General features: G+C 37.7%; 1 protein-coding gene across 10 annotated transcripts in view; it reads right to left on the minus strand.

Annotated features, from left to right (window-relative positions):
* The window catches only part of COMMD10 (COMM domain containing 10), a 172200-nt gene extending 157255 nt beyond the window's left edge, over positions 1-14945 (minus strand). Inside the window, exons 1-4 of one of the 10 annotated variants that reach the window (XM_027099637.1) lie at positions 14785-14945; positions 13262-13352; positions 4399-4509; positions 2018-2173 (exon numbers count right to left, since the gene is read on the minus strand). In XM_027099637.1, coding sequence (XP_026955438.1) covers positions 2018-2173; positions 4399-4509; positions 13262-13352; positions 14785-14825 — 399 coding nt within the window. In that variant the 5' untranslated portion in view covers positions 14826-14945. Of the gene's footprint in view, positions 1-2017; positions 2174-4398; positions 4510-13261; positions 13353-14440; positions 14691-14742 lie in introns of those variants that run through there. The other 9 variants (XM_027099644.1, XM_027099657.1, XM_027099648.1 and 6 more) reach the window with 9 other exon arrangements.
* Between the last annotated feature and the right edge of the window lie 216 nt (positions 14946-15161).

Consider the following 15161-nt stretch of genomic DNA (forward strand, 5'->3'; position numbering starts at 1 on the left):
ACGACGCGCGGGCTTTCTCTAGTTGTGGCGAGTGGGGACTACTCTTCGTTGTGGTGCATGGGCTTCTCATTGCAGTGGCTTCTCTTGTTGCGGAGCACGGATTCTAGGCACACAGGCTTCAGTAGTTGTGGCATGTAGGCTCAGTAGTTGTGGCTCGCAGGCTCAGTAGTTGTGGTACACGGGCCTAGCTGCTCTGCGGCATGTGGGATCTTCCCAGACCAGGGCTTGAACTCGGGTCCCCTGCATTGGCAGGCAGACTCTTAACCACTGCGCTACCAGGGAAGCCCCAGAAATATTACTTTTAAAAAAGCAACAAACTATCAGCCAGAAAACAATAAAAAATGACTTACTATCAGAGGTGAAAAAAGAAATATTTTTAACTATACAAGTATACTGTACTTATATAAATGCAAGAAAAAAACAGAAGAAAATTATATAAATATAAAAAATAGGCAAATATTCAAAGACAAGTAGAGATTTTTTTTTTTAATGGCAATGGTTAAAAAAATTTTAGGGATAAAAAATGGAAAACAAAATCTGTACAGGGTACAGGAAAAAGCAGAAATTAAAATGAAAAATGAAACTGTGATGTGGAGGACACTTGAGAGCTCTTAGAATGTACAGTTTAAAAGAAAAAGAGAGAAATGAAAACAATACCGGGGCATTTTCTAAAAACCCATACCTAGCATCTTTTTGTTTCTACTTTATACATTAGATCCCCAGAATTTATTCATCTTATAACTGGAAATTTGTATTCTTTGAACAACATTGCCTCCATTTCCCTACCCCAGCCCCAGTCCCTGGTAACCACCATCCTACTCTCTTTTTAATTTTTTTTGCCGTACCACCCAGCATGCAGGATCTTACTACCCTGACCAGGGATTGAACCTGTTCCCCTGCCGTGGAAGCGAGGAGTCTTAACCACTGGACTACCAGGGAAGTCCCCAGCATCTTACTTAATGATGAGAGACTGAATGCTTCCTCTCTAAAACTGGGAACAAAGCATGATGTTCAAACTTACCAATCTTATTCAACATCATATTATAAGCCTAGTCAGTACAGTAAGGCAGGAAAAACAAAAGGTGAACAAACTGAAAAGGAAGAAATAAAACTATCTCTATATGCATGAACAATCTGACTTTCTACAAAGAAGATCACAAGGAAAACCACCAAAAAAACTGCTATAACTAATTTGTGAGTTTACCAAGGTCTTGAATACAATATCAATATATAAAAATCAATTGTGTTTCTATATACTAGCAGTAAACAACTAGAAACCAAAATTTTAAAACCAGTACCATTTACAACAACTACAAAAAAAAAACTTAGGTTAAGATACAAAACCAAAGGCAGTATCAATAAAAGAAAAAAATGATAAATCAAACTTGATCAGATTTTAAAGGTTTTACTTTGCAAAAGACACTGTTAGAAACTAAAAAGGAAAGCTACAGACTAAGAGAAAATATCTGCAAATCATATATCTGACAAAGGACTCAAAAGATTCACAAAACTCAACAGAAAGAAAACAAACACCTTCTACAAATTGTAACTACCAAAAACACAAGAACAAAAACAAAACCCATGCATTTCTGTATGCTGGGATTTACACTTGTAATTGTCCTTTATATTTATATTACTATAATTATCTGTCACAGTGTGGAAATACAGTTAGACAAAAGATCTGAACAGACACTTCACAAAAGGAGACATATGGATGGCAAGTAACTACATAAAAAGATAATCATCATAATCTGTTATTAGGGAAATATAAATTCAAAACACAAGATATCATTACAAAACCTAAAAGAATAGCTTTAATACAGACAACTGACAATACCAAGAGCTGACAAGGATTTGGAACTACTGGAACGCTAATATAATGCTGGTGAAAATGCAAAATAACACCAATCACAAATATTTCCAGAAAATAGAAAGAGGAGAGCGGAACTTTTCAGATATAATAATTTATGCCATACATACACATTGAAAAATATCTTTTGAGTAGTATATACTATACCTTGTGGGGTGCAAGAATCCTCTGCCTGAATTTTTCAATTGTTTCTTGACCCATAGAAGACCAAGCACTGACAAATGCTTCTGCTTTGTCTTGTCTGAGATGAATGTTCTCTAACTGCTGCTGCAAAGCTGCTGGCTTCACGTTGTAATATACTGCCTATTAAAGAGGAAAAAAAAATTATATATATCCCTACTGTTCATACAGAGACCTTGAACTGTAATCAAATACAACATTATTTTAAATGATTTAAATTTTAAAAATTTCATATTTCTGCTGCAGAAATTTTTTTATTTTACAAATAATAATATACTCAACCAAGGGCTGGAAGATTCAGAATTAAATGGCCTAAATTATTCAAGCTAAACTGCTTCATTTTTGCCTGTGGTTTAAGTAATACTAAATCCACTTAAGAGAAAAACTTCTTTGCTTTGGCTATGTAAATGGTATCCTAATTAAAAGTTCATTTCCTTATTTCATTTCATTATTTCAAATAAGTACACAGTGGTTTTGTTTCCCAACTATCAAAATTTTTCCAAGAAACACTTTCTCAAAACCACGTTCATCTACCAACTTCCTAGGTAATATATGATAAAAAACTGAAAACTTTTTTACGGTGATACCTGTTGTTTTTTACATTATTCTGAAAAAACTTCCTCATAAACCCCAGGCTGCTCTGCCCTATTCAGTTATCCTTTTCTTCTACTGAAGGTTCACCAAGGATAAGAACCATAATCAACTTTATGATCTGTAACCTGTATAAGGCTGCATGTAGTAGGTGCCTAGCAGCTTGTCCTCCTAACGGTATCTATTCACTAGAATGCCCAGAAAGCTACAGTATTGTTTATTGTGAAATAAACTTTTACTTCACAAGTATTCTACTTAATCAAACAACAGGAATTTATTAAGAATCTATTTTTATAGACACTACGGAGAACAGTATGGCAGTTCCCTAAAAAACTAAAAATAGAACCATATGACCCAGCAATCCCACTACTGGGCATATACCCTAAGAAAACCATAATTCAAAAAGAGTCATGTACCACAATGTTCATTGCAGCACTATTTACAACAGCCAGGACATGGAAGCAACCTAAGTGTCCATTGACCAATGAATGGATAAAGAAGATGTGGCACATATATACAACAGAATATTACTCAGCCATAAAAAGAAACAAAATTGAGTCATTTGTAGTGAGGTGGATGGACCTAGAGTCTGTCATACAGAGTGAAGTAAGTCAAAAAGAGAAAAACAAATACTGTATGCTAACCCATATATATGGAATCTAAAAAAAAAGGTTCTAATGAACCTAGGGGCAGGACAGGAATAAAGATGCAGACATAGAGAATGGACTTAAGGACACGGGGAGGGGGAAGGGTAAGCTGGGACGAAGTGAGAGAGTAACATTGACATATATACACTACCAAGTGTAAAATAGCTAGTGGGAAGCAGCTGCATAGCACAGGGAGATCAGCTCAGTGCTTTGTGACCACCTAGAGGGGTGGGATAGGGAGGGTGGGAGGGAAACACAAGAGGGAGGGGATATGGGGATGTATGTATACGTATAGTTGATTCACTTTGTTATACAGCAGAAACTAACCCAACATTGTAAAGCAATTATACTCCAATAAAGATGGTAAAAAAAATTATTTTTAGCCCAGCAATGTGCTACATTTACATAAGATGCACAGAAAATGTGATCCTGGCCCCATACAAATTCAAAACCTAGTGAAGGAGACACAACTGACATACATGAAATAATGAAAAGACTAACAATGTGCTCTACCATGATGAGCCAAGCATAAAAGGAATCCAAATAAGGGGAGGACTGCAAATATAAGGGGTCAAGGCTGCAGTGGGAGGAGATGTGATTTTAACAGAACAATGAACTTGAACAATGAACTGAATTTAGATGTAAAGAAGGGATGCAGAAGAACAGCTCAGTAGGAAGAAATAGTATGACAAAAGGTCCTTTGACAAATATTTCTTTTCTAAATGTTTTATCAACCTAGTCAAATAGATCCTCCAAAATCATTTATTAAATTTCTTAAATAAAATGTGTTCATTTTTCCAAATTATTATACCAAGTAACAATAAATTTGAATCTTTTTTAACTGTCTCAAGTCAACGAAGTCTTGATTCATACTGTCAAATACTTTACTCATGCTGCTCAACACTAAGACTGTTTTAGTGGAACGCAATACCATGGAAAAAAAATCACACATTCAAAATTTTTTTACTACATCAAAATTTTTTGATAAAACATATTCACAGCTTCCATCTGTATACTTGAGAAAAATAAGATAAAATGTTATAGATATCACAGCAATGCAAACATGTAGTAAACAAACCATGGTTAGGAAATTTGGGGCAATAAAAATACCTGTTCTAAAATAAAAGATATTGTTTCAAGAACTAGGTGAAGATCTTGTCTCTCCAGAGAAAATGCAGCTTGAAGTTTTTCTTCCTCTTCTTCACTGAAACTATTCTCAGCCTACAACACAGAAAGCAATCTATTAGCATACACTCAGGTATTCAAAACTCAGATACTCAACAGAAGATTCATTTATTCATATGACAATGAGAACTTGAAAGAAAGAAAGTAAATCCATCCTAGAAAGAAACTGATGTGTCTCTAAATTTCAATATCTTAAAATCATAGTACAGTTCATTACCTGGCTCTTGCCAAATAAATTTCATTAAAAAAACCCAGTATTTTCAATTCTATGATGTATAGGAGGTGGAAAATAATGGTAAATAACATAAACGATGGACATTTAACATATACACTAATATGTATAAAATGGATAACTAAAAAGAACCTGCTGTATAAAAAAATTTTTTTTAAAAATGGATATTTAGAAAAAACAATACTACAAGGTAAAACCCCAAAATGTTAACAATAATTAATAGTAATCTCCATCTTTACTCACAACATTATAATCAACTATATTCCAGTATAAAATAAAAATTGAGAAAGAAAATTTAAAAAACATTGGGGGGGGGGGGACACCTTCTCTGTAATAATACTGTCCAATTATAATGGGCCCCAGCAACTCTTCTAAGAGCCCAGAGCAAAATCTCCATCTAAGAGAACAGCATTTTAAGGCAGAAAATACCTGGGGCTCCTTTCCTTTGGTAGCTCTTTCCTCCCCCCAACTCACCCCAAAACCTCTGCCAGTATATGACCTTACCTAGCCCTAAGCCCCTGTAGGCATTTAATAAGAGGGAGCCTACCCTGGAAGCATTAAACAGATAAAAACCGTTAACCTTGGGAACCTTTATCTACATCCTCCATTACCTAGCACCAGGATTCCCATCAGATAGAGAGGTGGCAACTAGTTTAACCCTTAGGATTATTTTATTAAAAGTCAATGGGTTATGGGATGCAGCAAAAGCAATTCTTAAAGGGAAATTTACAGTGATACAGGCTTTAAGAAACAAAAAAAATCTCAAACAATCTAACCCACCACCTAAAAGAATTAGAAAAAGTAAAACAAAACCTAAATTCAGAAGAAGGAGCTAATAAAGGTCAGAGAGGAAATAAATAAAATAGAGATGAAAAAAAACAATAGAAAAAAAATCAATAAAACCAAGAGCTGATTCTTTGAAAGGGTAAACAAAATTGACAAACCTCTGGCCAGGCTCACTAAGAAGAAAAGAGAGAAGACCCAAATAAAATAAGAAATGAAAGAGGAGAAATCACAACTGATACTGCAGAAGTACAAAAAAAATATATATATATATATACACATAAATATAAAAATATATATATATAAATATATATATATATACACACACACACATATATATATATATATTTACTGAGTACTTATTATGTGCTACATAGATAGTTTATGTCCTCAGGAGTACTATCGTCTAGTTAGAAAGACAAATTAAAAACAAATAATTGTTCCAATAACTTCCCTTTTTAATGAGTTTTGCAAAAGTATGGATTATTATAAGAGCATATATAAAGCAAGAAATTAAGTCTTTTTGATAATTTTAATATTTTCTAAAACTTACACATTATACACATTACTTTTATAAGCAATATATGAAAGAAAGAAGTTAGCCATCTGAGTATAAGTTCCAGCTACTCTCCTTTCTTTCATTTCCAAAATAATCTCCTTGATCTAAAGACTGGTTTTTCAAGTATGAAAAATATACACTATTAGAACTGCTTTCAAATAAAAATACTTTATCCACACATACCAAAAACAACTTTCCCTGCTGCTGCCTCTCCCCAACAGCTACATGGAGAAGTTTCAGAAGTCCATGCCTTAACAGCTTAGGATGAGGTACAACTTTACAATTGCTTAAGTGAAGCAGCATTAGAACTCTAAGCTGGCATATTTTTGGTTTGGGGAGGCTAGTCACCAGAACTCCCAGTATCTACTACCTGTTTTATGACTGAGAAAAGCATGAACCCTATTTGGCCAAAATGCCAATCACTTACCTCAAGAGCAATGTTTTGATTTTAAAGTTCCAGAATTTCTGTGATTACCATACACCTTCTTCAAATAATGACCTACAGTACCAGACTTTATCAATATGAGGAAGAGAATAACAGTATTACTCATGTACAATCAATGAACCACATGTTGCATTAAATTCAATGGATATGTACAATTTAACTTCCAAGTTTGTCAATCTGATTCCTTTAAATATACACCAAATGAGATATTTTGACAAAATAAAAATAGTGATTGAGCACGTAGAAAAATAAACTTCAGTGTCCTCAATATGTACAAGAAAATGAGACTTTTTTTTTAAGATTTTTTTTTTTTTGATGTGGACCATTTTTAAAGTCTTTATTGAATTTGTTACAATACTGCTTCTGCTTTATGTTTTGGTTTTTTGGCCACGAGGCATGTGGGATCTTAGCTCCCCGACCAGGGATCGAACCCACTTCCCCTGCATTGGAAGGCAGATTCTTAACCACTGGACCGCCAGGGAAGTCCCGAGACATTTTTAAAAAGAGCAAGAAAAGGGACATTCTCAAGATCTTCAAGGACATCATATTAATAAAGTGCTTTGGAGTGAAGGGGGACAAGGGAACATGTATCGCCCCCCATCCACTGGTACATGAAACGTGCACCCTTAAAATAAGGTGGCGCTTAAAATATGTGAGCAGAACAACAAATGGAGAATAAAATACAGCCATGAAACAAAGTTCCAAATCCATAGTCAATATCTTGCTCCAGCAACGACCCTGGGTAGATCAATATTAAATGTAAGTCACTCTATTTGCTTCCAGACAGAAGCAGGTTAACTTCTTCCTAGGTACCAAAAGTAACCCACACATACTTGGGTGTTGAAGAGAAAGTAAAGGAGATATATTCGTTTTTACCCTCTCAGTGGGAGAAATTTAAGGCCCACGTTTATAAAATTAGAGAGCAAGTGTCCAAGAAACAAATTTTTTGGGTTTTTTTGTGGTACGCAGGCCTCTCACTGTTGTGGCCTCTCCCGTTGCGGAGCACAGGCTCTGGACACGCAGGCTCAGCGGCCATGGCTCACAGGCCCAGCCGCTCCGTGGCATGTGGGATCTTCCCGGACCGGGGCACGAACCTGTGTCCCCTGCATTGGCAGGCGGACCCTCAATCACTGTGCCACCAGGGAAGCCCAAAACTTAAATTTTAAATGGAAAATGGATGTTAATTTTTTCTATATATTTAAAAAGCATATGCCATAGACATATATACACAGGCAGAAAGGAAAAACAGTATTTAAAAAGAATAACTGCTGTATGACTTGACATGGAAAGATCTTTGATACAAGTGATAAGTGAAAAAGGTAAACAGTATAATGCCACTTATGAACGCATTTATATAAAAACCAAAAATTTCTATTTATAGATGTGTGCACATGTTTGCACATCTGTATTTATTAATACTTGAAAAAAAGACCTGGAAAGATGAAAACCAAAGCGACAACAAAGACTCCTTCTAGGGAGGTGTGGTGGTTTTATCATATCTGCAAATTCTTTTAACACTCCTCTGTTCAAAAGATGGAGCCTAATTTTGTCTCCCCTGAATATGAGCCAGACTTACTGACTTACTTCTAACCAGAAGAACATAGTAAAAGGGAAGGTATGTGATATCCAAGCCTAGGTCATGAAAAGGACAGCACCTCCCTCTCTTGGACCACTCATTCTGGAAGAAGACAACTTCCGTGTCAGGAGCAAAGGCCCATGTGACAAGGAACTAACTGGTGCCACCATGTAGCCATGTTAGACGGAAATCCTCTACCCCAGTCAAAGCTTCAGGTACCAGATGCCCCAACCAACACCTGAGAGCAGTTTCATGAGAACCCCAAGCCAGGACCACCCAGCCAAGCCAAATTCCTGCTTACAGGAAGGGTGAGAGATGATAAATGCTTATTGTTGGTTTAATCGGCTAAATTTGGGGGAGATTTGCAATTCAGCAATAGATAACTCACACAGGAGAGAATCAAGATGGAGGAAGGGGCAAGAGTTAGCCAAGGGGGGCATTTCAGTTCGTCCATGTTGTTTAAATGTCTTAAAACAAAAACTTCCTCATAAACTATTTGTGAAATTTAAAATGTAACTGAAACACTTCACTTATGCACTCTATTTTGAACTTTAAGGGCACAAAAAAATAACAAATCAAAAATCCATTCTTCCAACTTTTTCTTTTTTTGAAGAATTTATTTTCTTAACATGCACAATGCGTGAACTCATCTTAATTCCACATATAGTTGAAATCAGGTCACATTCCTCAGAAAGTTATACGGATCTTCTATTCTATGAAGACAGTATACTATCTAAATAATTATGAAGGCAATTAGGTTTTAAAAACTCCGAGCACGGCTTTAGAGACAAGAGAGGCCTGTGGTCCAGAATCCAAGCTCTGACTCACATACACAGGCATACACACACACCAACACCACAATGGAAGAACACTTGGTCCTAGTAGTCTGCATATGCCATAATTTAAAATGTATGTATATATCATTTTAACCTAATAAACTAAGTTGTAAGAAGCCCTCCAGCTTATATTAAGTACAAAATAAATGCATTTTCAGAGATAAGCTACTCTTTTCTTTTTTTGTCCACATAGGTGAGGCCAATTCTTCTTTGAACAGGACCGTGCTGCACATCGTTAGGACATTTAAAGTCTCAGGGCATTAAATGCCAGCAACACCCTCCATACACTGTAACAACAACAACAACAAAATCCTCAGGCATTTCTGTATGCTGGGGTTTACATCTGTGACTGTCCTTTATATTAATATAATGAGACTTCTCTATCTGTCATAATGAGGAAATATGGTGGTACCCGCAAGTCAATCTATCAAATAAAAGAACTTTTATTTTAAACTTTTAAAAGCAATCTTTCTGAAATGTACGGCACCCATTCTAGACTTCTGTAAAGGAAGTATATTGGATTACACTAGATTCTTGCAATAAGTCAGATCATAATTACGAGCATCCAAGTTCCGTGCTGCAGTTAGTTTCCTAAAGAACTGCTAAGATACACTGATGGTTATTCACTTCAGAAAAAACCCTCAGATTTCTTTGCTTTTGTATTTCTTGTGTCTGATTTTCATAATTCTTCCACTTCAATCTATACCCAGCAGTTGATTCTTGAAACTGCCTACATGCCCCATCACAGGAGCGCCTTCACCCCCCAGTTTGCTGTTGCTAGTCGGCCATGGCCAGAAATCCAGACACCTCATCTTGCGGAACTAGACATATAACATGGTAACATCAATGGGCTTTGTGGGAGGGCCTAAGAGTCTCTGGAGCAAGGTATATGAGGGTTTTTTTTTTTCAATTGCATGAGTTGTGACAGCTATTTTAAAAATGTAGAGGCCACAAATGTTTGTTTTTAAGTTCACAGATAAGGAAGTTACTCTGATCTCCTTCAGTGTTTCCCAAGGCAGACTCTATTAGCATGCAGGATGAGACAATTCTTCGTACAGGACTGTCCTACTCACTGCAAGACATTTAAAGGTACACATATACAATGGAATATTACTCAGCCATTAAAAAGAATGAAATAATGCCATCTGCAGCAACATGGATGGATCTAGAGATTGTAAAACTGAGTAAAGTAAGTCAGACAGAAAAAGACAAATATCACATGATATCGCTTATATGCAGAATCTAAAAAAAGATATAAATGAACTTATTTACAAAACATAAACAGACTCACAGACTTAGAAAATGAACTTATGGTTACCAGGGGGGAAGGGATAGTTAGGGAGATTGGGATTGACACGTACACACTCCTATACTTAAAATGGGTAATGAACAAGGGCCTACTGTACAGCACAGGGAACTCTGCTCAATATTATGTAACAACCTAAATGGGAAAAGAATTTGAAAAACAATAGATCCGTATATACGTATAACTGAATCACTCTGCTGTACATATGAAACTAACACAATGCTGTTAATCAACTATACTCCAATATAATATAAAAAGTTAAAAAAACCAAAGTTCCTGGGCATTAAAGGCCACCAGCACCCTTCACACATTGGTAACAAACAACCCAAAATTCCCAAGTATTCCTATATGCCACGATTGCTCAGGAATAGATGCTCAGACCCATACTTAGGCGTGCCCATATTCTATACCTAAGCTTATTTTCCCCATGTTTATTTCTACTAGAGATTTCAAGGAACCAGTCTGGACAGAAACAGATACCCTCTGCCCACAATCCAATTTTACCAAGATCAAACTTGGTAAAATCAAAGTGTCAAGCTGATAACATTAAGAATAGCAACCAAATCCCTAAACCTCTTCGCCAACTTACCTGCATGCGGTTTCACCGCTCTCAGGACTCTGCTTGTCCCAAGGCAAAGGCCAACCTGACAGACCAAGAGTACATAAAAGAAAGCTGGCAGATCTGAGATGTCGCTGCCAACTCTTTGGTAAGAGCCCTTATCACAACTGGAGTCCCTCTGGAAGAACATTCCCTAAAACTGTCCGGGAGGGTTGGGGGAGTGGGGATGGGTTGCCCCTTTCCTGACTTTCTCTCCTGACTTTCTGCAGGCAAGTAATCAAATACAGATGCTTCTGTCCTCAGCTGCTTCAGCTCTCAACAACCACACCTTCTCACCTCCACGCCCCACCTCTGAAGGCACGGCATTCAAACACCTCCGTGGAATGCTTTGGCCATTCAGTTACTCTAAGATAGATCCTAATGTTTTCTCAACTCCAGAGGGTCAAAGACAAACTCCAGAGGGTCACGAGTTTCCTGCAGATGTTCCATCCTCCCTCAGTACGAAGAACAAAAGATGTATATAAGTGTTCTGTGTCCCGTACCACTTTGTGTGTGTTTAACAAGGCAGCCACCCACAACACTGTAAATCAACTATACTTCAACCGAAAAATACAATAAAATAAATAAAATAAAAAAGAAGGCAGCCACCAACTCAGACAATCAAAGAAACTCTGTATCAACTGCCTGCATCATTCACTTTGGGACTGATTTATATACCGTTTCACACTCTTTCCTGAGCTTTACTGTCATGGGTCAGAGGGATGGATTCTGGAGCCAGACTGCCTTACTAGCTAGCTGTGTGACCTTGGGCAAATTACTTCACTGGTCTCTATGTCACTTTCTTCATGGATAAAATAAGGATGACAACAGTTCTTACTTCCTAAGGGTGCTGTGAGCATCAGATGAGTTAATACCACAAAGCCATTAGAACAGCACCCGTCACAGAGGGAGTAATGGAACTGTGAATAGCAAACACCACAGAATGTAGCTGCTATTGTTACTGTGGTTGTTCCTCCTGTTTCTCCTTCTACATCACAAATTCCTTATAGGCAGGAATTCAGAGAACCTATATTCATTTTGTGTTTCCCATGGCAAGGAAAAGAATGAACTCCAAGTATAGCTATTGAGTGCCAACTGCATAACTATCAATGTATCAAGTGTGGGAAATATAAAGATGAGTAAGACATGATACTTAAAGTATTCAAGGTCAGAGAAAGACCCTGTAATCATGAAACAAATACTTATGATGTAGTACTAAAGTGAGGTGAGGATGAACCAAGTGTTTTAGAAGCAAAGAGAGGATGAGCTGCTGAGAGTAGGACTGTCAAATCCTTGAAAGATGAATAGTTTATTCACTAAAGAAGGGAAGATATTTCAGGTAAGGTAAAGAGTATATTACACAGACACCAAGTCAAAAAAGTTCAAAGTACGTTCCAGTAAAAGAGCATCCAGGGTAGCTGAAACACTTGCAAAGTGGGGAAAACACAGACTGTACCTATATTGTAACGTTATTATAATACAATGTTAAGGAATATGAACTTTTTCCCATGAGCAATGGAAAGTCATTGATGGCTTTGAACACTGTAAAGATATGATCAACTTTTTTTTTTTTTTTTGGAAAAAAATATTTGGAAAGATAAATGGAACAGCACCATGAAGAAGTGATAAGAAGGTAGAAGACTACAGACAGCGGTACCAGTTTGAAGGTAACTGTTGGAGTCCAAGGGAGAAATAATAAGGCTCTGAACTCAGATTACAAAGAGAACTTGGATTTGAGAGATACTTCAGAGGGAGAAAGGGCAGGGCTTTGGGACTGGTCTCTGGCCAGGAAAAAGAAGAGGTAAGAGTCTGGGTTCTCATTTAATGGTGATACTTTGCACCAGGCAGAGCAGTTAATGGGCACTCCTTAAACACATGTTGAATGGAATTAAATTTTATTAACCTGGTAAAGAAGTTAACTAAGTAATGTTAGCAAGTTAACCAAGTAATGAATTACTAAGCAACAATATATCCAAGATAACCACACCCTTAAAATAAAAGTGGAAGAGAAAGATTAAATGAAAAATTACATATTGGTTGATAGCAAAACTACAGAGTTATTTTTAAGACAAAGAATGAAATCATGATATCAGAATTGTCCCAAAGCGTGTTCCACAGAGCCTTGGTTCCAAAATAAATACCATGATAAAACAGTTCCCTGGTCAAACACATTTGGAAAATTTTGCACACAACATTCATGCTTAAATATTAACTATTAACACTACCATAAAATATACTCTGAAAAGTTCCATGATTTAAAAAAATTAATTTGAATGAAGACAGAAGTTCCCAAACTTTTGACCGTGGGATATTATCAAATTTTCTAGAGACCCGGTGTTCCTGAGGACCTGCTGGAGAACAATACCTAGCAAAAGGTACTTCAAGTAGAAACCTAGAGTTGCAGTGGAATCACAAGAATATATTATAATCTATAGAAGTGCAAACATACAAACCTTCAGGTGAAGTTTTTGAAGAATTCGGGTGAGCAATCGTGGAAATCTTCCTATATCTATTTCATTTATCAGCGACACTGCTTTTTTCATGCTAAATAAATTCATAAAACAAAGTTTTAAAATGAGTTTTCCCCAAGTGGTACTGTAGTTACCGTAAGTACAGCTGTCTGTAAGTTTTCATTTCGACAACTCTGCTTGCTACAAGGTAAGTCTGAGTAAAATAAAGAAAAACAGATGATGGCCAGCAAAGGCAGGATGTTTCCAAAAGATACCTCCAAAAGTATATCTGTTGAAAAGGTCTATCTGGCAAATTTTCTCTTTCTTCTGGGCAAGGCAAACGACTAGGAGAAGCTTGCACTCTGTGGGGAATGGTATTAATTTAGGAGTGAAAGTTTATGTATCCACTTAACTCAAAACAGAACTTTGAGAAGAGTGGGAGAAGGGAATTGGCAATTACACCAAAATTAGAAAGAAAAGACTGCTGCATGGCAGGTAATGGAATAAAAAAAAAAAAACTACATACAATATCATTTGGGGTCACTAAGTACACAGCTGTTTTAAAACCCTGTTTCAATTGTAATAATCAACTTAAATTATGTGATAAGAACAATTCTACTGCACCACACTGAATATGGTTTACTGATGTGATGTGTTACCCAGGACATTGGTGTGAGAAAAGGAACTGACTGTCAGAACTCAAGTAATCAAAAAAGGAAAAACTTCAAAATGACAACTCTCTTCTTCAAAAAGACTCCTGTCCAATCTAGACACAAAGTTATTCTCCAGCCTCAATTATTTGCCTGTATACTTCCGCACTTTTCTGCATCCACACACCACCTGCACTATTATTTTTCATTAAATGGAGTCACTTTTACTTAAATAATTTTATTTTAAAACATAACTACCTCACCACCATAGACAGCCGACCTTACTTACCTACCATAAATAGAAATGAACTAAATAAACAAATGAACTCAAAAGAAATCAAATGAAAACAAAAGCAATGTTACTCAATTCTGGCTAGATACTGTTACAAGCCAAAACTCCTGGCCTGAGGCCTAGTCTATCTTGATCGAAAAGGTATATTAACGCGTGTTAAGTATTAAAAACCATCCGGGACCAATGGGAGACTTTCTAATAATCAGGTCTGAAAGACAACTGAAAACGGAAACGGAATACCTTTCCACGTGATTTCAGTGTTACTCCAGGCTGCCTTGGGTACCTGCGATACAGCCTCGGGGAACGGTGACACTGACCACACACTGTCGTACTGACCTCAGCTGCCCAGGCCCACTGTAAGTCCACGCAGGTGAACTACCATGCAGCTGGAGGCACCCGCAGACTCGCGCAATCCCGCGAGGCCCGCACTGCGACTCCGCCAGCCCCGCGCCCGCCCCTCCGGACACCCGCGGCCCCGCACCTGCCCCTCCTCCCCGGCCCCCCACCCGCGCCTCGGCGACAGACAGCAGCAGCATCCTTACGCTTGCCCTGTCCGCGCTGCCCCCGTGCTCAGCCGGGGCTACCTGGGGCTCTCCCGCAGAATCAGCGCCGCGGACGCCGCCATCCTCGAAGCTCCCTGGCCCCGCCGCCAGGATCAGCTGCCTGGAGTCCGACCAATGGCGGCGGCAGCGGCGGACGGCAAGCCGGAAGGCTCAAGCCACGCAGGGGCCGCGCCGCTCCGGTCCTGCGATCCTGGAGGGGCGAAGGGGCGTTCCCGTCGTCCTCCCCGCCACTCCCGCCGTTCCGAGTTAAGGCTGTACATATATTAATTTATTTATATGTACATATTTGCCTATTTTATATATATACGCATACCTGGATATGGTGTGGCTATTTTTATGTATTATGTAGGTAGTGTGTGTGTATAAACATATACATTTACGCGTACGTACATATACAC

The sequence above is a fragment of the Aethalodelphis obliquidens genome, unplaced genomic scaffold, assembly GCF_003676395.1.
Source record: "Aethalodelphis obliquidens isolate GAN/ISIS:26980383/991018 unplaced genomic scaffold, ASM367639v1 scaffold4, whole genome shotgun sequence".
In the NCBI taxonomy this organism is placed as follows: domain Eukaryota; kingdom Metazoa; phylum Chordata; class Mammalia; order Artiodactyla; family Delphinidae; genus Aethalodelphis; species Aethalodelphis obliquidens.